The 23,825-nt window shown below is 37.5% G+C and overlaps 1 protein-coding gene across 1 annotated transcript in view; it reads left to right on the top strand.

Moving 5' to 3' along the window:
- Nucleotides 1-23,534, top strand: part of LOC126251625 (anamorsin homolog) — a 41,389-nt gene extending 17,855 nt beyond the window's left edge. Inside the window, exons 2-5 of the mRNA XM_049952167.1 lie at nucleotides 6,287-6,624; nucleotides 17,738-17,930; nucleotides 21,975-22,096; nucleotides 22,187-23,534. Coding sequence (XP_049808124.1) covers nucleotides 6,287-6,624; nucleotides 17,738-17,930; nucleotides 21,975-22,096; nucleotides 22,187-22,300 — 767 coding nt within the window. The 3' untranslated portion in view covers nucleotides 22,301-23,534. The remainder of the gene's footprint in view (nucleotides 1-6,286; nucleotides 6,625-17,737; nucleotides 17,931-21,974; nucleotides 22,097-22,186) is intronic.
- The last annotated feature ends 291 nt before the right edge of the window (nucleotides 23,535-23,825 follow it).

The following is a 23,825-nucleotide window of genomic DNA, read 5'->3' as shown; positions in this document are numbered from 1 at the left end:
AAGGTTATACGATTCTGGTTCTGGATTCACAACAAACATTTTTGAGTAACAATTTGGGCACAGGGAATTTCCAACAATCGCATTACGTTGCACTTGGGAAGCTGTTTCACTCTCACATAACAATGACAAATGTTCAAGTTTTATTTCCCTCAAACCTTTAGTAATATGGTTTTTATGAACTTTAAGTGGATCACAGCACTTTCTTCCAAAAATGTGGTTGTACTTCAGAATATATTCCTCATGATACTCACACACTGATGCTACAGAATAACTTACTCAAAATTTAAACAGAGTTTGTCTAACTTCAATGAAGTCATTGACATTTTTCAAGTTTTTTGAAACAGAACCGTAAACTGTTTTGTGACACACTTCACTTGCTATCTGTTCAACAGAGCACTGTTCATCCATGTTATTGCATTCCAGTTAATCTCTCAAAATTAATTACAAATTACACACAGAACAAAGCACATAACATGTTCTACACTCTCGATGAAGTATGTACATCCGCTCTAACAGAGGTTTTAGAACAGACTGAGTACAACAATGCCACACCCAACAATAATGTACTTCTTTATTGACAATAAACCTAAATGTAAATGGGCATTTTTATTCCCATAGAACAAAAGCGAAAGCTCCTATTGTTTAATATTGCGTTATTGAAAATAAATAAACCAAATGAATATTGGGTGATAGTGTTAACTAAATATATGTCACAATTAAATTTTATTACAGTGAAACAATAAACCATTTAAATAGGCAACAGCCGTAAGATCATTTGTAGATGAATGTGAAATATTTCCTCATTTTCAAAAATTCATATCTTTGTTCACAGTCAGAAATTTTTACGGTATGTTGTTATCATATAGGTGTACAAACTGCGCAAAAATCATATTTTTATATTCAGTCCCACTTGAGATAACTAACCCCAAACTTTACAAAAATGAGTCATTCCATGTCAAATCAACACACCTTTTTTACCTCATCCTCTTAGATTTTGCTGAAAGTTGGTGTACTTACAGTGGGCATTGAGACTAAGAAAAATACCAAATTTCAATTTTTTATGTCAAACCATTCCTGAAATATGGCTATGTAAACTTTTCAAAAACCAGCCAAAAATGTGTGAATGGGCTTTTTTTAAATTGTCCTAGGAGCTGCCCTAATTGAGCTAGAGAACTGGGAAAGGTGTCATTTTGCAGCAGTTTGCGTGCTCTTTCCAGGGATATACAACAAAACATAGCTTCTAATTAATAACCTTTTTCAAAATACTAATTAATATTTTGATTTAATTTTAATTTTTTTACAAAAAGTACATAATTGAAAATTTTCAAAATATTTCAATAACTACTTCCATACTATTGTAAATCACATGGCAGAATATAAATCTTGGATGATGATGGGTTCATTGTTGAAAAAAATTATCCCGGACTCTTGTTTTTCACTAACGGCCCTAGTTTGACCAAATTGACCTTTAACAAACAGGAATTTCTTTAAAATATACTGAAAGGTAAGTAAAAAAAGTATTAGAAATATCAAAACATCACCTTATTAAACCAAAACTAATCGGCATATTTTATAATTAAGTTGATTGCTTATTTTAATTTCATACAACTTCACTAACAGTATATTAACTGATATAACAAAAACAAGAAATTGAGCATTTAACTCAAACTTAAATAAAGTATGAATAAGTACAAGTATTTACATAATAGTTCTGGTCCATGATGTTTGAAATGGAACTATTAAACAAATTAAATACGTAATGCTTGTTTTTGAGTAACAGGTATCTGTACATAGCTAAATTTAACACAATAGGTACTAACAATAATTTTGAAACAACTTTCTATAAAATATACATTAACACTAACCTGAGACAAAAATTAAGTTTAGAGTTGAAAGCAGTTTCCCAATAAATTGTCTTGGAACTTCACATATTACATTTTAATAAAGCTGACTGGGTTTGGTTTACATCACTTTCATTAAGAATGTATGTTCTCCCTGTCGGAGTAAATGGATTCGCTTTTGTGAGAACATCCACAACTGACACCCACAGGACAATTGCATGTGCAGGATAAGAGAATGACGTAGCTGGTCCACGTGGATGAAGAAAAGTTATTTTCACTTCATCAAGTTCTTCGTTTTTTTTCTAAAATGTACCCAAGCCACCAGTTTCTGCTATATACAGTGGTGACATAGCCTGATACATCTTGTAACTTCAGTTAGTCTGGTGATGTAGTTACTTCCCTCTCCCAACTCTGCATATCACCTGAGAAGTATTTGACTATTAATTTTGATGTAGTGTTGGGAATGAAAGCGTGAAATTGCTGTGTTCCTTTGATTGTCAATGCCTCTTCAAGTCGGCTTTTTAAGAATATTTCTGAAGCAGCATAGTCATCTTGAGTGGAATATGCAAAATCAACATTTGTGATATTATCTACTGCCCACTCAAATAGATCTCGTGTGGTTTGGATCCGATTTTGGTATGGCCTTTGCAAACTTGTACGAGCTGTCAGTCTCTTTACTGAACCCCCTACTCCATCACAAGGCCCTTTCCCATGTGCTGTGGCTGAAAAGTGCCACTCAGCTTTTATGTTGAAGTCTTCCTCATGAAGGCAAAGGTTCAGGAAGTTTTTCATATTTTTATACTGATCGGCAGAACCGCCAGAATAATGGTATATCTTTTTTGGAAACTTTGAAATTTATTTGTTAGATATGAAATAAGTTTCTTTTGAAAGGTGTAAACCGCAGGTGTATTGTGCTCCAGGCAATCAGAAACAATGACAAAGCTCATATGCTCAATTTTGTCTTCCTGTTTGTAATATATAACAAAAGGATGAATGGTAATCTGTTGTCTTGTCCAGTGGAAACTCTGAGCTTCATCCTGTAGAACTATACTATAATTTTCTGGAAAATCACATATGACAACAAATTCAGATTCCATAAGCTTTTCTCTTGTGGAGTTAAGGAATGTTTGTTGTTGCTTGGCAATGAAGTCATGCCGAATCAAAGTCAACATCTTACTACAAAATAAATCTATGAATTCTTCAGAATTTTTCTGAACAGTTTCCAGATTACATCGGTCAACTGACATCCACTGTCTGAACTGAACTTGTTCAATTAAGTTTTCATGAAAAGAGTCTTTTAAAATTTTACGTATGACAGTTTCTCCTGGGCAGTATTCACAGTTTCCCATGTTGCAATCAACTGATGATGGGTTGCAAAGCATTTTTGCAATGCACTGCTTATAATTGTTTAAGTTGCTGTTTGTTACTGTATTTAGTTTGGCATTTTCTATCATTAATTTTATGTTTTGGTGAGTTGTGCACACGCAGACAGTGTGTGTGTGTGTGTGTGTCACTCCGGCCAGCTAATACACAATGTTTTGGTCTCAACTCAGCAAATTTAGAGAAACCTATTTTTATGTTAGGAAACTTGTCTTTAAAATGCTTGTAAGCTTCTTTTAGGTTACACAAAATAAGTCTTTTTGATATTTTTGTTTTATTTCCACTTGTTTCTGTAACTGTCACACAATCTTTAATACCTGGCATTGCCCTGCTAACTTCATCATTTTCATAAAATGAATGTACAGTTTTGACAGTTTCTGTTGGTAAACACTTCCCTGGTTTTGGGTTTGGACCTTCCATGAATCCTTTCTCTTTCAAAATTTTTTTGGACCGTCAAACAATGTAATTAGGAGCATTAAATCCCCTCATTATTTTCCTGACACTCCACTTTTCAGGTAAACTTATAAGAATCATTAGTTTTTTTTGCTCTACTTATAGAATTTTTAAAGTTTCTTTTAAGATTTTCAAGAACGGATTCATCAGTATCAGTATCTAACGAAGTAGTTTCAGGAGCAACAAAAAGTTTACTTGTCATTGATGAGATTTTCTTCACTTTTGATTTGGCGTAATGCCTAGATGTTAGTTTTCTCTTGTCAATTGGGGACTCACCTAGTTCTTGAAGTGTTGTGTTAAATGTTTTAACAGCTACTGAAGTTGGAGTGAAGTCAGGGTCTTGGTCTCGGATGATTATCTCTGATCCAGAAGATTCTTCTTCAACACTTTCATCACTGATGGGCTCTGGTATATTTTTCAATTAGGTTACATCTTTCCTACATTTATCACAAATCTTGGCACCACTTGGCATTTGAGGAAATAATTTGGGCATCCATGTTGTGACATTTCTCTGTTTTTTTTCTATCTCTAATAAAATGATTTGACTTCTTCAATGGATTACAACACTGCACTCTTACAGCACTGCACTTTTTATTTGGTTCCACATTTATACAAAAACCACTTATAAACTGTCCTTCAATGCACAGATTTACTTGAAAATGAACTATTAAATATAATACATACAGACTGGTCAACACAGAGGTAACAATTGATTTGCACTAAAACCACAGTGCACAATAATGGTGTAGGCACACAAAGCCTGAGAAGGTAACAATGCAGACTACATCATCTCAACAATGGCTCCAGTCTCTGAATTATTGTACAGACATCAAGCCCTATGTATATGGTCCTCTACTGACGTACTACCTTAAAGGTCAGTTTGGTCAAACTAGGGCCGTTAGTGAAAAACAAGAGTCCGGAATAATTTTTTTTAACAATGAACCCATCATCATCCCACATTTATATTTTGCCATGTGATTTACAACAGTATGAAGTAGTTATGGAAATATTTTGAAAATTTCCAATTATGTACTTTTGTAAAAAAATTAAATCAAATTAATAATTACCATTTTGAAAAAGGTTATTAATTAGAAGCTATGTTTTTTTTGTCTATCACTGGAAAGAGCATGAAAAATGCCGCAAAATGACACCTTACCCAGTTCTCTAGCTCAATTAGGGCAGCTCCTAGGACAATTTAAAAAAAGTCTGTTCACACATTTTTGCCCAATTTTTGAAAAGTTTACATGACCATATTTCAGGAATGGTTTGAGGTAAAAAATTGAAATTTGGTATTTTTTTTAGTTTCAGCACCCACTATAAGTATACCAACTTTCAGTAAAATCTAAGAGGGTGAGGTAAAATTTTTATTTAAAGTGTGTTTATTTGACATGGAATGACTCAAATTTTCAAATTTCAAAAATTCATAAAAAATTAAGGAAACATTTGTAAGTGTTCTTGCTCTGTATGAGGCTAGTAGTGTATGATATCTAACAATAGGGAAAAAAAGGAATCTCGTAAATAAAACACTCCTTGTTTTTTGGGAGGCCTAAAAAGTGGATTTTTGAAAATTTGTATAGCAAACTTTGGAGGTCATTTTGACTGGCTGATTTTGAATTTAGGGTATTTTGTGTTATAGACAGTGTTGTAGAGGACACTTTTCTAAAAACAATCATGTCAGTTGCAATGTTGTAACCCAGTGCAGAGATATTAAAATGTTCGCTCATGTCTCCAGACTGAAAAGTCATCATGCGCCTACAAATAAAAATGGCCACCATCCAGTAAAGGTGCAAGATAAATTATTTTAAAAACTGTTTTGACCTTCTCAAATATAGGGCAATTACATATAAAAAAATTAAAATATTTAAAAATGGCCAAGCAACCATCACTGGACCACTTCATATGGATTGGCCCCAGTACGACCTACGATCCAGATTCTAGACAGACAATTTTTGTATAACCTCCCAAAATTAACCTTTACATTTTTTTCCTCCTCATGAAGAACTGCCCTTGCTGACATCGGCACTAAAGAACTAATAGTTTGAAAAATAGATTCACACTTAATACTCCACAACTGTTCCAATATTATTATTCTCTTCATGCCCTTCATGACTTACCACTGTATGAAAGCAAATAATTAATGATTAACAGTGCTTCCCACCACATACAATGTGATGACTATTTCCAGACTGTCTTAGCACAAAAAGGGATGCACAATGGTGCTAAAAATTGTTTTGATCACTTATACAGTAACATAAAATGCCCGACAGACAGCAAGGTAAAATTTGGAAACAAACAGAAAATTTCTCTGTGACAACTCCTAATCAATAGAATAATTTCTAATAATTGTAAAAAGTGGTGAGTAGGAATTACTAACTCACATCTGTGTAGTTTAAAAAAAATAGATAAATAAAAAAGAAAACTTAAAAATGTTTAGCATGTAGGCATATTTATGAATTAATTTGTGATGTGAATGTAAAATGATCCATGGAATATGAAACTCACTCCTTACTTGTGAAAAATACATAATATTTTTTTAAAGTCATAGTTAATTATTTAAATCCTGTTCTTTTCCATTTTTATTTCTGGCTGATGAATATGTTGTTTCATTTCAGCTGCTTATCCAACATCATCGTTTGATGCAGTGTTATCGGGAGTTACATTTCCTCAGACAGTGAGGCACAGGCTTCAAATCCTAGAAGAGATTATCCGCATTCTGAAACCACAGGGCATCCTAATCTTACAAGAACCTGTAAACATTGGCAAGCAGTCAGAAGCACTAATAAGCAAAGAGAAACTGCGAAGTGAACTGAAAATTGCTGGCTTAAAAAACGTGTCAGATTTCAGGACTATTGAACTCACCAATGATGAAAAGCAATTAATCAAGGATCTTTTACATGAGACTGATGATTTCTGCGTTGTAGAAGTTCAATGTTATAAACCGGATTTTGAGGTAATTGTGCCTTGTTGTTGTTGTTGTTGTTGTTGTCTTCCAGTGAGTGGTTTAATTCAGCCTTCTACACTGTTTTATTCTGTGCAAGCCTGTTATTCTCTGAGAAACTCTTGCAGTGTACATCCATTTGAAACTGCTTACCATATTCATACAGTTGTCTCCCTGTAGGTAGTGATGTGGGCCGGGTATATTCCCAGCGGGAGGGAGCTTATAAAATGGGAATATTGCTGGAAATATTTCTTTGGCCCAGGAAGAATCCCAGAAATTAGGAATTTATGAAAATTTTTAGATTTTGAATGTTTTAACACTTATTAATGATTAAGAACCTTAAAACTAGGTAAATTCGTACATTTTAATCGAAGATTTATCATTCCATTCATTAATTTCCTTGCAAATCCCGTGAAAAACACATTTATCGTAAGTCTGATGGAAAAAATAATTTAAAATATTCGCTAGGCCTACTATTCTTAGGCAAGTTGAAACTCCACATTTCTCTGAATGAATCCTAAACTTACAAAATATTTCTCTGAAGGTGTAATTCTCAACCGGCCGTTATCTGTAGTATTTTTTAATTTTTCCAAACGAATGACTATACGTGTTTCACTGTCAGAATTCAAAGTCTCCTCATTTCATGTGATGAATTATGATTTATAAATTTATTTTCCGAAATATCGTGATCACTCTCACTTTAGACTTGTTAATTAATATTTTACCATGTTCTATGTGAATAAAATCATTTGTATTTTCAAGTAAATCATAAATCTCGGCCAGTTTATTCGCATAATATTTCCCCGAAATATCATTTTCAATGACTAACGTTTACAGAATTTGCACAAGTTTAAAATAAACTTTATAGCCTAAAATAGCTGGCATATCAATATTATAAACTCAGTTTTTCTAAAGGTTGATTATTTTGACATTGGCAGTTCTAGGAAAAGTAAGAGTCATAAATGTCGATGCTTGGCAGTTCGAGGGCTAATTCTTTGATATTTAAAACATTGAAAACCAAAAAATGTGTGTGTTTCTAACAAGGAGGTTAAGTCCAGACCCATACAAGATTTAACCATATAATTATTGCTTTTACCTATTAACAGTTTTTTGAGATATCTTGCTAATTAGTCATAAATTCCCAGGAATTTATGAATTTTGGGAATATTTCTTTGATTTTAAATTCCTGGAAATTTTACAACACTGCCTGTAAGGTTACTGAAAAATTACACAAAATCATAAAATTCATCTGAATATGTTTTTTAAAAAAAGTAGCATATGTTAGGCATTTGTATACGTTAGGGAGAGTAAGATGTTTTAAAATTACAGTGTATTTAATTTTCTTTAATTAAAATTGTGGGCTAGAAAAAATAAACATTTTTATGTACTAAAATTTTTAAAATTATACGGCTGGTCCAAAATACAATACACATTTGATATTCTAATATACACTGAAATGAGATGGAAAACTCAAAAACTAATGCACGTCTATAATTGGGATACATATACAAAAAGAGAATCACTGTATTTTTTCCCCTCCTAGGAATTGGCAGTTTCCCTATACATCCCTCTTACTGGCAAGATAAATATCTTTTTTGATTAATTTAAAAACTAATTTGCCCTTACGCACAGACTGTAGAAACAGAATGTGCTAGGTATTTTTCAGTACTTTATGTATTGGGCAGACAATTTGCAGCTGTATGATCTTTTCTCCTAGAAATTTAACAAAGATATTATCTCCTCCACCCAGCCATTACAATAGCATCTGGCATGAACTCTTCATAGGGATCATTATCATCCAGGCATTCAGAGTGTAACCAGTACTTACCTATAGCTGAGACTCAAGATGAATAACGCTTTAAAATTTTCTTCCTCCGCCTAATGCTTGTGCATCCACCTCAGAATCTAGTACACAACTAATAAGATGAAAACCTAGCAGAGTCTATATTATCTGGTGCTCTAGTGTCAGTGATAGCAAGAAACACAGTACAAAAACTGCTGCATTATTACGAACAGAAGCTAGAAGCACATATTTCAGTCTATAGAACTGAATGATGATAAATTTGTGTATCACTTTCAGGAATCAACTGCATAATATTTTGGAATAGAATTGATCATATTCAAGCATTTTACTTACTGCTTAATGCAGTGGAACTTCGAGTTTATGTTCTCTGATTTTAAGTTTCTTGCGATTCTACACCATAAATTCATAGTTCCTCTGAGAAACCCGTAAGATCAATGCAAAAAATTACCTGATTTTACATTTGTTCCTAGTAAGGTTTACCTCGATTCTGAATTCTTACTCAATGTCTCGCTTGGCTTCATTCCATTTTCCTCCTGTTAACATTTGGTGTGCCTCAACAAGTTATAAGTGGCACGAAAGACAGATGGTTCGCACCCCAGGTGGTGGTGGTGGTGGTGGTGATGGTGGTGGTGGTGGTGGAGGAGGAGTTAAGGGAATATTTTAGGTTGTTGTGGAGAGGGGAGACGTGAGAGAGGAAATGCTGATGTAATCCATGATCGGTGCTGCTAGCATAACTTGCAACATTTAGCTCCACTGTGCAGTTATGATACAGCTACTGCTAGGTTGCAGTAGTAATGGAAGAACAAGACAATCGACATGAAATGTTCCAGACCAGGCCAGTACATGAAACTGTAGCACCTGAGCTTTCTTTCAAATTAATGTTTTTCACAGTGTACAAAAATTCACTGAGCCAATTTCTAATAAGTTTGTAACATCAGATGAGGAAGTAAACTCATTTTTTCAGTTGTCTGTTTTTCTCGTCAAGACTAAAATAACACTTTAATGGTGGTGAGCATATGAAGTGTGGCTCATAAGGAAAGCCTTAAACAATAACGGCAATTGTGGTAAAATTTGTCATTAAGCAGATATCTGAATTTATGCTTTTGGTTTAACCACATAGCTGCTGTAATGTTTCTTGTTTAATTCAACATGTTCATCAGATTTTGCTTTTTTCTGGGTTAGCACAAAGGATGATCTCTCAAAAATTTGTGTTTTGAACATATAATTTGGGGCCGTAGCACATCAGGAAATAGCTTGATTCTCTTGTACCCAGATACCAAACTTAATTCTTTGATGAGTTTTTACTTGCTGTTACACATATGTGGTTTTTTAAGAACTGATGAAATTCTTTACCGCAAATTTTTATATAAACATTGTGCTGTACATTTAATTTCCTTCACATAGACAGATTTCCTATAAAGTATTCGAAAGGATTGCAATTTTTAATCGTGTGTGCCAGTTACATGTGTTTTTGCTAATATTTTTTTTGGGGAGGGGTTTAACATTTTTCTCAGTTTTGTGTTTTTTAAGTCTGGACCACGTGGAAACTTAAAATGGTGGTTTCACTGTAAATATCTCCAGGTAACCACTGTGACACTACTGAATAATCCAGCAAACAAAGCACAATTTTCTGTGCATGCAACACAAAGTTGTTAGGTAGAAAGTCTGTATTCTGATAAATGTTCTATATTTGTGTATATTTATTTTCAATCCCAAAGTGGCATTTGTCAAAAGTATTTTTTACCTGAAATGTGAAGTCTTTAATAAAATAACAAATTATAACTTATTAATTCTAAATAGTGGAAAATCCGAGATGGAATAATGACAATATTATGAAAGGAAAAGATTGCTTCTCACCTTATGCAGGCATGCTGAGTCACAGATAGGCACAACAAAAGGCTACTAAACATGTAAGCTTTCGGCCAGAAGGCCGTCTTCCGAAATAGCCGAAACACACACACACACACACACACACACACACACACACACACACACACGACTACTGTCTCTGGCTGCTGGGGCCAGATCAACCTCTCTGCTGTATGGTGAGTAACAATCTTTCCATTTCATAATATTATCATTAATCGTAAACAGTCCAGGTTAAAAAATGGTAGGAACATTTGTGATGGGTGTGGTTCTTTTATAAATAGACTAGATGTATCACTTTTACAAAAATTTTAGTTGTATCAGTTTTAGAACATGTTACTTCACGATGTTTACCTCCCACACTTCCCTCCATTACCAAACTGATGATTCCTTCATGCCTTAGGATGTGTCCTATCAACTGACCTCTTCCGCAGTGAAGTTTCACACTGCAGTGGAGTCTGCACTGGAAGGGAGTTTCAAATCGAGTCCTTCTTTTTGTCAAGTTGTGACATAAATTTCTTTTCTCCCCAGTTCGATTCAGTACCTCCTCATTATATGTACTCATTCTGCCCATCCAATCTTCAGTATTCTTCAGTAGCACCATGTTTCAAAAGCTTATGTTTTTATCTTTCTGAACTGCTTATAGGTCATGTTTCACTTCTGTATGAGGCTATATTTTTAAAGAAATAGCTTCAGAAAAGACTTCCTGAACTTTAATTTATATTTTATGTTTTTTAGAAATGCCTTTTGTGCCATGGCCAGTCTGTATTTTATAACCTCACCATTTCAGCCATCCTCAGTTATTTTACTGCCCAAATAACGGAACTTATATGCTACTTTTTGTGTCTCATTTCCTAATTTGATTCCCTCAATATTGCCTGATTTAATTTGACAATATTCCATTATCCTTGTTTTGCTTTTGTCAATATCCATCTTCCTTTCAAGACACTGTCTATTCTGGTCAACAACCCCCTGCGGGTCCTGGGATTAGAATAGGCCTGAGGTATTCCTGCCTGTCGTAAGAGGTGACTAAAAGGAGTCTCACACATTTTGGTCTTTGTGATGATCCCCTGTCGGGTTTGACCTCCATCTTTCTAAATTTTCCCGAAGAGCAAGCCAATTGGGGAAGGGTGCATCATGTCCATTGTGCATTGAGATCTTTAGCCCACTTTCTTGTCGTCACATTGCAGTCCCACTCATTCTCCTTCTCTTGGGTGAGGACACCTTCCTGGGTGCATTTTCCACCATGCACTATGCAGTGTCGCTTTCCGCGCTGACGATGACCATGGACTTCTTAGCATCTTATATCCAGCACGGTAGCCAGTCCTTTGTGGTGGGGCCGCCATGTACCCTGTTGGTTGTAGCCCCCTGACAACACAGGGACCCCTCTGCTCATGCCTGTGCCGTTAACTCCCCACGTATGCCATGAAGTAGATACCCATCTCCCTGGGGCATCGGGACTCCCGGCAATGGCCATCCTGCCTGATGGCCCTTGCTGAGGCTGGGTGGCGCCTGTCTGGAGGGCCCCTGGTTGGAGTGGGTGGCATCAGGGCAGATGACACGCCATGAAGCGTAGTACGTCATCTCTTGCTGGTGGTCCACCGCCAGCAGTATCTTAAGTGGGCAAAGTCTAACTTCAATTCTAAGAAATATGACCCAAAATCATTCCCCTCCCTGGCCACACCATGGGAGCAACACCAGGCTAAGGATGGCGGAGAAGCTTATTTGCCTCGGTACCTTGTATGTACGACAGTTGATGGGGAATCCTTCATGTCCGTGAAGCCTCAGTTTTTTGTGGATCATTTGGACGACAATTTTGGGGAGGTGGAGGGCTTGTCCAAAATACGCTCTGGGTCAGTCTCGATAAAAACAGCATCCTCTGCCCACTCGCTTGTGACAAGTTGGGGGATGTTTCTGTGGGGATGTTTCTGTTACCATCACACCCCATAAGAGCTTAAACATGGTCCAGGGTATTATATTCCACCAGGACCTTCTTTTGAAGTCTGACAATGAGATGCACACCAATTTAGAGCGGTGAGGTTTTCATTTCGTCCGGCGCATCCATCGGGGTCTGAGGGATAATCAGGTTGCCACCGGTCCTTCATCTTGGCCTTCGAGGGTGACACATTGCCTGAGAAGGTCAAGGTGATGGTCTACCACTGTGATGTCAAACCATATAGCCCTCACCTGATGCGGTGATTTAAATGCTGTAAGTTCGGCCATAGGTCTTCCCGCTGTACTTCCATCACATGTCGAGATTGTGGACGTCCATCACATCCCAATACTCCATGTGCCCCACCTCCCATCTGTATCAACTGCGGAGAGCATCATTCACCTTGCTCGCCAGACTGCAGGATTTTACAGAAAGAGAGGAAAATCGTAGAATATAAGATCCTGGACTGACTGACCTACACTGAGGCTAAAAGGAAATTTTAGCACCTACATCCTGTGGCTATGATCACCTCCTACGCCGCTGCTACGAGAACAGTTGTTGCCCCATCACTTCCTCGCATTCCTATCGCCTCTCAGAACCAGAAGATTCCACCTGCCCCTTTGATGGTGGGGGACACTTCTCTCCCTGTTGCTCCCGCACCATCTACTTCTGGAGCAACACTCCCCACCCCCCTCCCCAACCATCAGTGATATCAGTCCCCACTTCTGAACTGGAGAAGCATAAGTCGTCTTCGGCTCCTCTCGCTAGGAAGGGGTCTCTTGGGTCACTCCCTTCCCAGGTTTCTTCTAGTGGGAAAGATGACACCCGCCAGTGGCTGAAGAGCCCAAAAGCAGTCGGTAAAAACCCGCCAACGTTCTTTGTAAGCTGCTGGAACTTATTGTGGGTCGGTGGTTGCGTTAGGTCCTGGAGTCACATGGCCTACTGGCTCTATGTCAGGGTGGCTTCCGCCAGGGTCGCTCTACCGTTGACAATCTTCTGTCGCTTGAGTTTGCTATCCAAACAGCCTTTTCCAGATGCCAACACCTGGTTGCCTTCTTTCTTGATTTATGAAAAACGTATGACACCACCTGATGACATCATATTCTTGCCACATTATATGAGTGGGGTCTCTGAAGCCCGCTCAAGATTTTTTTCCGAAATTTCCTGTCGCTTCATACTTTCCATGTCCAAGTCGGTGCTTCCCATAGTTACCCCCATGTCCAGGAGAATGGGGTCCCGCAGGGCTATGTATTGAGTGTCTCTATTTTTAGTGGCCATTAACGGTCTAGCAGCAGCTGTTGGGGCCCTCCGTCTCACCTTCTCTGTATGCAGACGACTTCTGCATTTTGTACTGCTCCACCAGTTCAGGTATTGCTGAGCAACGCCTACAGGGAGCCATCCACAAGGCGCAGTTTTTGGTTGCAAAGTCGTGTGTTATGCGCTTCTGTCGGCATCCTACCATTCATCCATAACCAGAACTTTACCTTAATGATGATCCACTGACTGTAGTGGAGACATATCGATTCTTAGGACTGGTTTTTGACACCTGATTGACTTGGCTTCCTCACCTTCGTCAGCTGAAGTGGAAATGCTGGCAGCACCTAAATGCTCTCTGCTGCCTGAGCAACACCAACTGGGGTGCAGATCTCTCTTCGCTGCTGCAGCTCTACAGAGCCCTGTTCAATCCTGCCTTGACTATGAGAGTGTGGTTTATGGTCAGGCGGTTCCCTCAGCATTGCGTTTACTCGACCCAGTGCACCACTGTGGCGTTCGCTTAGCGACAGGAGCTTTTAGGACAAGTTCAGTGATCAGTATCCTTGTGGAGGCTGGAGTCCCTCCATTGCAGGTTAGGCGTGCACAACTGCTGGCTAGTTTCGTTCCACACGTTCGTAGTTCTCCTGCGCATCCGAATCACTGTCTCCTTTTCCCACCCATGGCGGTTCAACTCTTGCATCGGCGGCCCAGGTCAGGGCTGCCAATTGCAGTTCGTGTCTGATCTCTTCTTTCCAAACTGGAGTCCTTGCCTTTACCATATATACTTGAGGTCCATTCATGTACACCTCCATGGTGTACACCTAGGCTGCAGCTTCGCCTGGACCTTTCACATGGCCCTAAGGACTCAGTTAACCCTGCGGCTCTCCGCTGCCCCTTCCTCTCAATTCTTGACATGTACTGAGGACACGAAGTGGTTTACACCGACGGCTTGATGGCTGATGCTCACGTCGGCTTCGCGTATGTCCATGGAGGGCATATTGAACAGCATTCCTTGCCAGATGGTTGCAGTGTTTTCACTGCCGAGCTGGTGGCTATATCTCGTGCTCTTGAGCATATCCGTTCATGCCAAGGGGAGTCGTTTCTTCTATGTACTGACTCCTTGAGCAGCCTACAAGCTATCTACCAGTGCTACCTTCATCATCCTTTGGTAGTGATCATCAAGGAGTCCATCTATGCCCTGGAACAGTCCAGTCGTTCAGTGGTGTTTATCTGGACCCCAGGTCACATTGGAATCCCAGGCAACGAACTTGCCGACGGGTTGGCCAAACAGGCTTTGCGGAAACCGCTTATAGTGATCAGCTTCTCTGCAACTTCTCTGCAACTCACCTGCGTTCAGTACTACACCTCAAGGTTTTGCGGCTTTGGGAGACGAAATGGCATAACCTCAGCATGCACAACGAACTGTGTACCATTAAGGAGACTACAAATTTGTGGCAGTCCTCCATGTGAGCCTCTCGCAGGGACTGTGTGGTTCTGTCGGCTCCGCATTGGCCACGTTTGAGTGACACACGACTATCTCCTGTGCCGTGATGACCCACCTCAGTGTCGGTGCAGCGCCCGGCTGACAGTGGCCCATATCTTGGTGAGCTGCCCTTCTTTGGCTGCCCTGCGATGGACTCTTCAGTTATTGGACTTGTTACCATTAATTTTAGCTGATAACGCCTCATCTGCTAATTTAGTTTTACGTTTTATACGTGACGGTGGGTTTTATCATTCTATATAAGTTTTAGCGCATGTTCTTTGTTCCTTTGTGTTCTCCACTCTAATGCTTTTAGGGTGGATGTTTTAATGTGTCGCAGAGTGGGTGGCTTTTCCTTTTTATTCTTGTGATCGGCCAGCCATAGTCATCTGCCCTCATTTTTTTTTACCCCCTTCTACCAGTTTCTTGCTCCTCTCTGTGGTTTTCTTTTCCTGTTTTGTCCATAGTAGTATTGGTTGTCCTTCTGACGTTCTGGTTCTTCCTTTCTCCTGTTATTGTGCTGTACGTCTCCTTTTTTTCTTCTTTCATTTGTGTAATTATTTTACCAGGAACAAGGGACTGGTGACCTCACAGTTTGCCCCCCCCCCCCCCCCCCCCACTATCCCCCCCTCCTCTTTTAAACAAACCAACCAATCAATCTGTTGAACTGCGCTTCCATGGTTTTTGCACTCTCTGATAGCATTATGATTTCATCAGGAAAGCTAAAGGTTTTTGTTTTTCTCCCTGAACTTGAATTCCTGCTCCAAATTTTTTCTTTCACAAAGTTCTTTCATTTCTGTACTCCTTGCTCAATCTACAGATTGAATAAAATCAGGCACAGAAATATACAATCATGTATCACTCCCTTCTCATCTAGTGCTTCTTTTCACATCTTGTGACTCATAATAGCAGTCTGCTTTCTGTAGACATTGTAAATAATCTTTGACTCCCTGTATTTTATCCATAGTATTTTCATAATTGTCAAGAATATAGTCCAGTCAATATTGTGTGCATATTTCTGTAAATCTGCAAGTGCTATGAACAGTAGGTTTGCTTATTTTGGCATTTGTTCTAAGATAAATCATAGTGGAAGTATTGCTACACATATTCCTAAATTTCTCTGGAACCCAAACAGATCTTCCCCGAGCTGGTTACTGCCTGTTTTTCCATTTTTTGTTAAAAAAAAGTCATGTCAGTATTTTGCAAGCGTAACTTATTAACTTAAAAATGTAAATTTCATATGGCATTGTTGACTGGGATATCCCACAGGCTGTGTTCAACTGCTTGCCAGGTGCACATTTGCCCCTTTCCTTGTAGAAACATTGGAGTTGTCATATGTGTATTTGTTGAGTGGAGGTGAGTATAATGGAAGGATGTATAGTTTAGTGTTGTATTTGTGTTGGATGATGATGATGATGATGATGATGATGATGATGATGATGATGATGAGAGAAGGGAATGGGGTGATACCTGGTGCCGGCACATGACCTAGTCCTCTCGAGTAGCACCATGGGGGTTGCCGAGATTAGTGTCCCTATCGGACTGATGGATCACCATCAACTGTGTCACATGTCCTCAGTTCATGAGGCACTGCAGAGAGGTTTGGAATTTAATCCAGAACATTGGCACAAAGACTGTTGATCAGGAACCTTAACGCCACAGCCTCTCTTCTCCTTGCTGGCCAAATATTGGCAATGAAAATGTCATCCACCATCAGGATTCAAACCAGCTTATCCCGAATTGAGTGCCTCCTCACAAGTGTGCATTAAACAGCTTTGACTTTGACAGGTTTATTACATCAACAATTTGGTAATATATTCAAACCTGTTAACACCTGCCTCTTTTAGAACTGGAATTATTACATTGTTCTTGAAGTCTACGGATATTTTGCCTCTCTTGTATATCTTGCAATGGTTTTATCATATATCTGTCAATTTTCCTATACAAATTTCTAGCTGACTGTTAGCTTAACAGGTATTTAAACTGCTTCTTTTTTACAATAATTTATTATTTTAAACATATATTAAGTCAGCTTCTGGAAACCCGGATGTCAAAGTCCAAGCATCATAAATTTTCACCTTTCCACAAATCCATAGTCCTATAGACATTGATAAAATGATGTATTATGTAGCCCTTTCAATGCAACTGTAGAAGAGACGTGCTTTGTATGTCTGTAAGCTGCAGCTCTATCAGGTCTCTTTCATTACTTCAACCAACATACCAGAAATTGGTGCCTCATTGTCATTATATGGTCACACACTTGTCTTGGTCAACAAATTCCTGCAAAATATTGGAAAGCTGCAGCAGTGCACGAGGAGGAGAATCAGGTAAATGGGTAGTATCATGTAGTAGAGAAGGGGCTGATGCATGTTTTAGGTACATTTGGACGCAAATAGTATACTGATGGATAAGGTTGTAATAAGAGAGATAAATGGTAGCATGAAAGAGAGGATAAGGCAGAAAAGACAGGACACACATTTGTAGTAATAGGGGACTGGGGAACTTCCAGAAGAAGCAGGTGATGAATGTAGAAAGCTTGAGATATGTAAAAGATTATTCTGATCTGTACACCTGTCTAAATTTATTCCATTAACCAGCTTCTGATTCCTGACTGTGTTATCGTAGTCATTTTGTCTTTTCCTCTTTAATCAATCAGTCACCACAAAACAGCAATTGTTAAACAATTGTACTTTTTTATGTAGTTATTTGTGTAGTCATTTGTTTCTTTGTCAGTGTAGAATGTAACTAACTTTGATTCTTACAGATATGCATATTTCTTACTTTACAGGTAGGATCTTCTGTAAAATTATCATTTGGTGGCAGTTTGAAAATATCTGCTGAGAATGATATCAAGCCACCAGTGGATGTAGCTGCAGTCTGGAAACTTGATGATACAGTTGATGACAGTGTAGAGACAATTGATGCTGACCAGTTGCTAGCTGAAGAGGATCTCCAGAAACCTGATCCTAGCAAATTAAGGGGTAGGTAGCATATGTTGCAATAATATCCCTGACCATCATGTGAAACTGTGACATAATAAAGGTACAGATGTACGCATTACCATACAGTTTCTCCTAAATAGCAAATGCAAAATTAATCTTTGTTATTTATGCTCTCAATTATTTGTTTAAAGCCAACTTATTTATTTAGGCAATTTTCAGACAGATAGAAAGCTTACTGCATGACTCTTCGTTAGCACTAATAAAAAGTGCATTTTATTTTTGTTCTGCTATATATTTTTGAGTTCACTGATCAACAAACAAAAACTTTTTGTCAGGTTCCTGAATAAAACAAACTTATTTGATGTGTTGTTTTTCAGTGAATATGAAAACAATACTAAAACTATTTAGTTGGTTTTTATTTTTGTGATATAGACTTTTTCTTGTAACTGTATACACATACTGTATATACGTAATACTAACTATTCTCTATTCTCTTTGTTTTCGTTTAAGGCATTTCCATACATATACAAGTAATTTCAGTATATTTGTTATCAATTATTACAAACAACAATTCCATATACATCCATGCACGTTTAAGAATGTAGATAGTTTCTGAAATCTTCCTGTTGATTGTTCAGCAGTAGTCTGGTAACATACTGAGATGCCATTTTTCTTTGTTAACCCTTCTCCATAGTAGCCATCTGTTGATGGAAACTCTCCTTATGTTCATCACTAACAACACCGAGAGACTCTGGAAAGAAGTTTAAGTAGGAGTGTAAGTAGTGAACGTAAGAGACATGTGACACCCCATGTTTCGGAAAGATGTCACAATATTCCCTACCAGTTCCACATAATTTTCTGCTTTCTTGTTTCCAAGGAAATTAATGGTTACATATTAAAAAAGCATCATGCTGTTTTTTTTTTCCTTTTTGTCCAGTAGTTCAGTGAAATTACTGCTCTTCATAACCTAATTTATGGGCCAATAAATACACCTTCATGGAGTTTAGCATCTGCCATGTGAGGAAACATATCTGAAGGCACCCAAAGTTTGCATCCTCCCTATTCGGGGCGTTTACGAAAGTCTTCATAAGACATCGCTTAATGTGGAGTGGAGGCAGCAGAATCTGTTCCCTATCAACAAGATGATTACACTGTACATTCTGCTTCACTTTGCTCACTCTTTCACAGTGTAATGTATGTCAGTTGCATGGCTGTCCAAAACACAAATGAAACAAGAGAATTTGAGGTATTGTAACTACATACCTAGGAGGAGTGCTTTAACCTTCAGATCGGCACAGATTTTCTACTTATAGATAGGGTATTGTAGACATTGTAAAATATGCTTCAGCAAATTGTACCATGTGTTAAGAGGATCTTGTAGTTTATGAACTACAAATCTTGAAGCAGCATTACTCAAATTTGAAGAGCACTTTTCTAAAATAATTCATTTAACAGTATAACGTGGGTTACAATCAGAAAAAAATTGATATTGATTATATGTTGTGCAGCATGCATGGCAGGAATGGAGCTTTTCTCATGCCCGTATTGGAGAAGCACACATTTCAAACTCACCTTCAAGGCATCTATGAAAAGCCTTCAGACATTTGTGTTGTGTTCAATGCCCAACGCTGCCAGTAACTCTTCAATATTATTACAGAAATAAATGAATCCATCCATTGAAGAAAAGTGTACAAATGCCTTGTGCTTCTTTTGATATGAGATACTAATGCCAGTAAGAATTACATTCCACTCTTTCAGCCCAAAGGTTATGCTTTGCCCTTGCTAAGTTCAGAATCCCAAACAAGGTCATCAAGGTCTTCCTATGTGGGATGATGAATGTCTGACTCATTAACTGTAAAATCTTCATCTTGTATCTCAGGTTCATGGGAAGATGATAAATGTTCTGCTTCGTCGATAGTCCATTGTATAGGGGGTTGAGGTACGGGCAACTCTGGGTTGTGGGGAACAGGCCGATGTGCTGTTAGTAAGTTTGGGTACACAATCCTCCTTTTCTTTGCCATTGTCATGCCTTTTATTGACGGTGTTGCATAAAAATAAGATGTCTATACTGTTCTTTGGTTCTCACCAAATCATGAGAAATGCAAATCGCATAGATGTTAACTTCCCATTCAGCCACTCCCTGTGATGCACAGCACAGGCATTACAGCATAAATGAGAAGCCCATCCTTTCTCCTGGCCACTCACCTTGCATCCAGAGTAAAATTCATAAGCTTTGCAAACAACAGGCTGGAGCCTCCTCTTCTGTGTTGTAAATGTGAACTCGTCACAAGTGTAACAGAAATTGTCACTTTGCTCACACACGAGCTTAGCATTTTATTGCAGATCTAATCACTGGCTCACAGCGAATGACACAAACCTGGAAAAAAGTTTTATTTAAATAATGTAAAAGAAAATTGAGGTCTCATTATAAGAGTAAGTGACCTAACCTAACACGATATCTCAGAAACTAGAACCAATTGGTGATTTTTATTGGTAGTTTTAAAATCAGCGTGCCGAATTTAGTTAATAGCCATTACTTCCATTTAGGAGCCAAATCCATTGTTGACCAGTGTTATCAATCAAACTAATGCTAATGGAAAGCCCCTCTACATAGGGGGAAGGGGTGGAATTGTAAGAAATCCATATAGGGATATTTCAGTTCACTACAATGGTGAATGTTTCTCAAGTTTTGTGTCCATTCTCGATATTCACAATTGCCAATTTATTTTACTGACTACTATAGTCAGTCTGCTGGTAGTTTCTTCCTGGATTGTTTGTGTGCTGTATTACAGCTTCAGTCCCACAATAGTCTTTGTATTATTGTGGTTTTTGTGAAGTCATCTGGCTATTGCTCTCTTTGTTGACAATTAAATGCAGTGTTATAGATGTCGAAAGACTGTCTGTAGTGCAATACTTGAAGCAAGTGCCCAACTGACCCATGGATGCCAAACTGCGGAAACAAAAGTGGACCACAGTTTTCTTCTTACAAGTGGATGCACTCCACCAACTATACCAGTGTCCATTGGAAATGTAAGGTTTTAAAAATGGAACATTCAGCTCAAATGATGATGTACTGAAATGTATAATCTGAAGCAGACTGTATGTTAAGAGGGTCTTGTAGTAAATGAACTACAGATCTTGAAGCAGCATTACTCAGTTTTTAAAAGCGTTTTTCTAAAATAAGTCGTAACAGAAAACATAGGTTACAGTCAGAAAAATTTTGATATTGATTATAGTTTATTGTTGGGAATATTGTGAGACAATTGCACATAGTAGAGCATCTATCGGACCGTGTGTGACAACCGTTCACATTTCCTCTGGTTACATTCTTTGTATTTGTGTAACTACTTGTTTATGATTCATAGTAGTTACCTGGACCAGATAATTCCACAAAGTTTCATTCAGTCAGTCCAAATATATATCGAGATTGCTCTGTATCAGTAATATTTTCTATGTGTAATTTGAACACATCAACTTGCATTATAGCATGTAACCCTTCAATCCTTGAGCATAATAGCTTCTACCTTTCCTCAATAAATTTTAACTCTGTAAGTACTAAACGGATCAAGGGCGCAAACCGATCTAATACCATTAATGAGAAATATTCTTCTCAGCTTGCAGCACCATCACCCTCGAGTCTGCCTCCTTGTGACATGAAACAGGTAGAACACAAGTAAACCAACACAGGGGTACAGACAGTTTCATAATGCTAATGTCATTTGCCATGTATTGTAGTGCACGAGTCCGGACGTGCTGATCACCGGAAGAAATATCGGCACATAATGTCACATTGGAAAAGAACTGTTGGGATTTATTATATCTGAAATTCATGTATGTCTCATGCCATGGCACTAACTTTTAACTCTCGTCTTACCTTGGAACCATTTTGGGAAAAAATGGAAAAATTCAGTTGTGATGGTAGTTTTAATTTTTGTTAATTCAATTTGCTCTTCGCATGTATTAAGTCATCTCTTTCTCATGTCTTAAAATTTGAGTGGTATTCATTTTCTTGACCATAATATTTTCTGTCTTCCTTTCTTAAATTTATTCAATAATTAATATGCCATATGCTCATTATTGCAGTATGTGGGACTACTGGCAAAAGGAAAGCTTGTAAGAATTGTTCATGTGGTCTAGCAGAAGAACTTGCTGCTGAAAGTGCAACAAAAGCTGCTACTGCTCCAAAAACATCGTCCTGTGGAAATGTAAGCAATACAGTAATCACAAATTATTTTAATATACGAACCTTATACAGTTGTGTTTGTAAACTCTGATATATTTGTTTTTATTATCAGTGTTATCTTGGAGATGCTTTTCGCTGTGCCTCATGTCCTTACCTTGGGATGCCTGCTTTCAAACCTGGAGAGAAGATTCAACTATCTGATTTTCAATTAAAGGCTGATGTATGAAATTATTATGAATTATGTCAAGGTCACGACAAACAAAATTTGTGATAATATTTATTTGGGTAATATAGCAGTATATTGCGTATAATTTTACATTGAATTGTATTAATTGTCTATTGCTATAGTTAATAGGGTAGATATGCAGTTAAGGTATTAGAAAACAACTCTTGTTCATTGAATGAAGTTGCACAGGAAATATGAAGAATATTTGGAACAGAACAGCAAATTATGATTTACATAGAACTTACTGATGTCTGTACTTCCTGTCATCTAATGAAGTATTGCTATAATAAAGCCAACTGTATCAAGATTGTTTTGTACCTCCTCATTTGGTATAAGAAATTTCAATTTTTTAAAAAAATTACAAGTTGTGTTTCCTTACACAGTCATTTATTTACTATTGCTTTTCTTCTACCATTACTCTGTGCAAAGAGAGAGATGGCCATATCACAAAATACATAAGAGTATAATCACCTGCATATAATACTTTATCCATTTTTTTTACTTAATTGATATAGTTATGTCATGGTGTTTGTAATAAGATTCAGTTTCTTTGTAATATTTGCAACATCACTCAGATTTGTTTGAGGTAACTCCATTCTCCAAAAACAAAGAGAAACACAAACACTGAGACTTTGAACTCGGTTTTCGTTCATGTTGTGAATACAGTGTTCATGATGGGCATATATTGCTTCTCTTCATGTGTGTGCAGCTACTTTTTTGAATAGAAAATAAATGTTACATGTCTCTAGATAGTTTTTAAATTTTTATTTGTTTGGGACAAGCAGAGTGATATGAACAATTTAGTAGAGTAAGTAGTTTTACAACCTTTAAGTTATGTATATGTTCTACAATATAGGTTGGATATGTTATTTGTAATAAAATTGTACAACACAGTTTTATTCTCATCTAATTTTAACATCATTATTAAGTCCCTCAGCATTATGTAGGTCCAATTAACAGGTATGATATACACAGTATTTTGAGCGAGATGTGTTCCAAATAGAGCAGTAACAGGATTTATTTTTCCAGGAAAGAACATTATATTAAGTACTTGTGGCCATTAGGTAAAGTCATTGCAAGAAATTTGTGTCCCTCCACTTAGTAGATAACTGCCTGCTCCAGTGACAACAACATTCAATGTTGAATTTTTTTTGTTTGATTTGACTTGAAGGTGATCTTACTGAAATAATGGATTTTCTTAATTAAAGGTGTAAAGGTAACTACTCATCTGCAGACCACCACCCAGGAACCAGGATGGGCATTATTCTAATAAATTTCTGTCTAAATATTTATTTGAATAAATAGATCATTGAAACACATTTATTTGTTAATAAATTATTCATGAATAAGGGGATTCTTTCTCCCTGCAAATACAAATAATTGTTACCAGAACGAAACAATGGGAAGTCCAGGATGGAATGTGACAATATTATGTGGAAAGGATAGCTGCTATTCACCTTACAGCAGAGAAACTGCGTTGCAAATAGGCACAACGAAAAGACTGTCAGAAAGTGAGCTTTCTGCC

This window comes from Schistocerca nitens, chromosome 4 (genome assembly GCF_023898315.1).
Source record: "Schistocerca nitens isolate TAMUIC-IGC-003100 chromosome 4, iqSchNite1.1, whole genome shotgun sequence".
NCBI lineage: Eukaryota > Metazoa > Arthropoda > Insecta > Orthoptera > Acrididae > Schistocerca > Schistocerca nitens.
The sequence above is the reverse complement of the archived record's forward strand: the minus strand, read 5'-3'. Positions and strand labels throughout refer to the sequence as shown.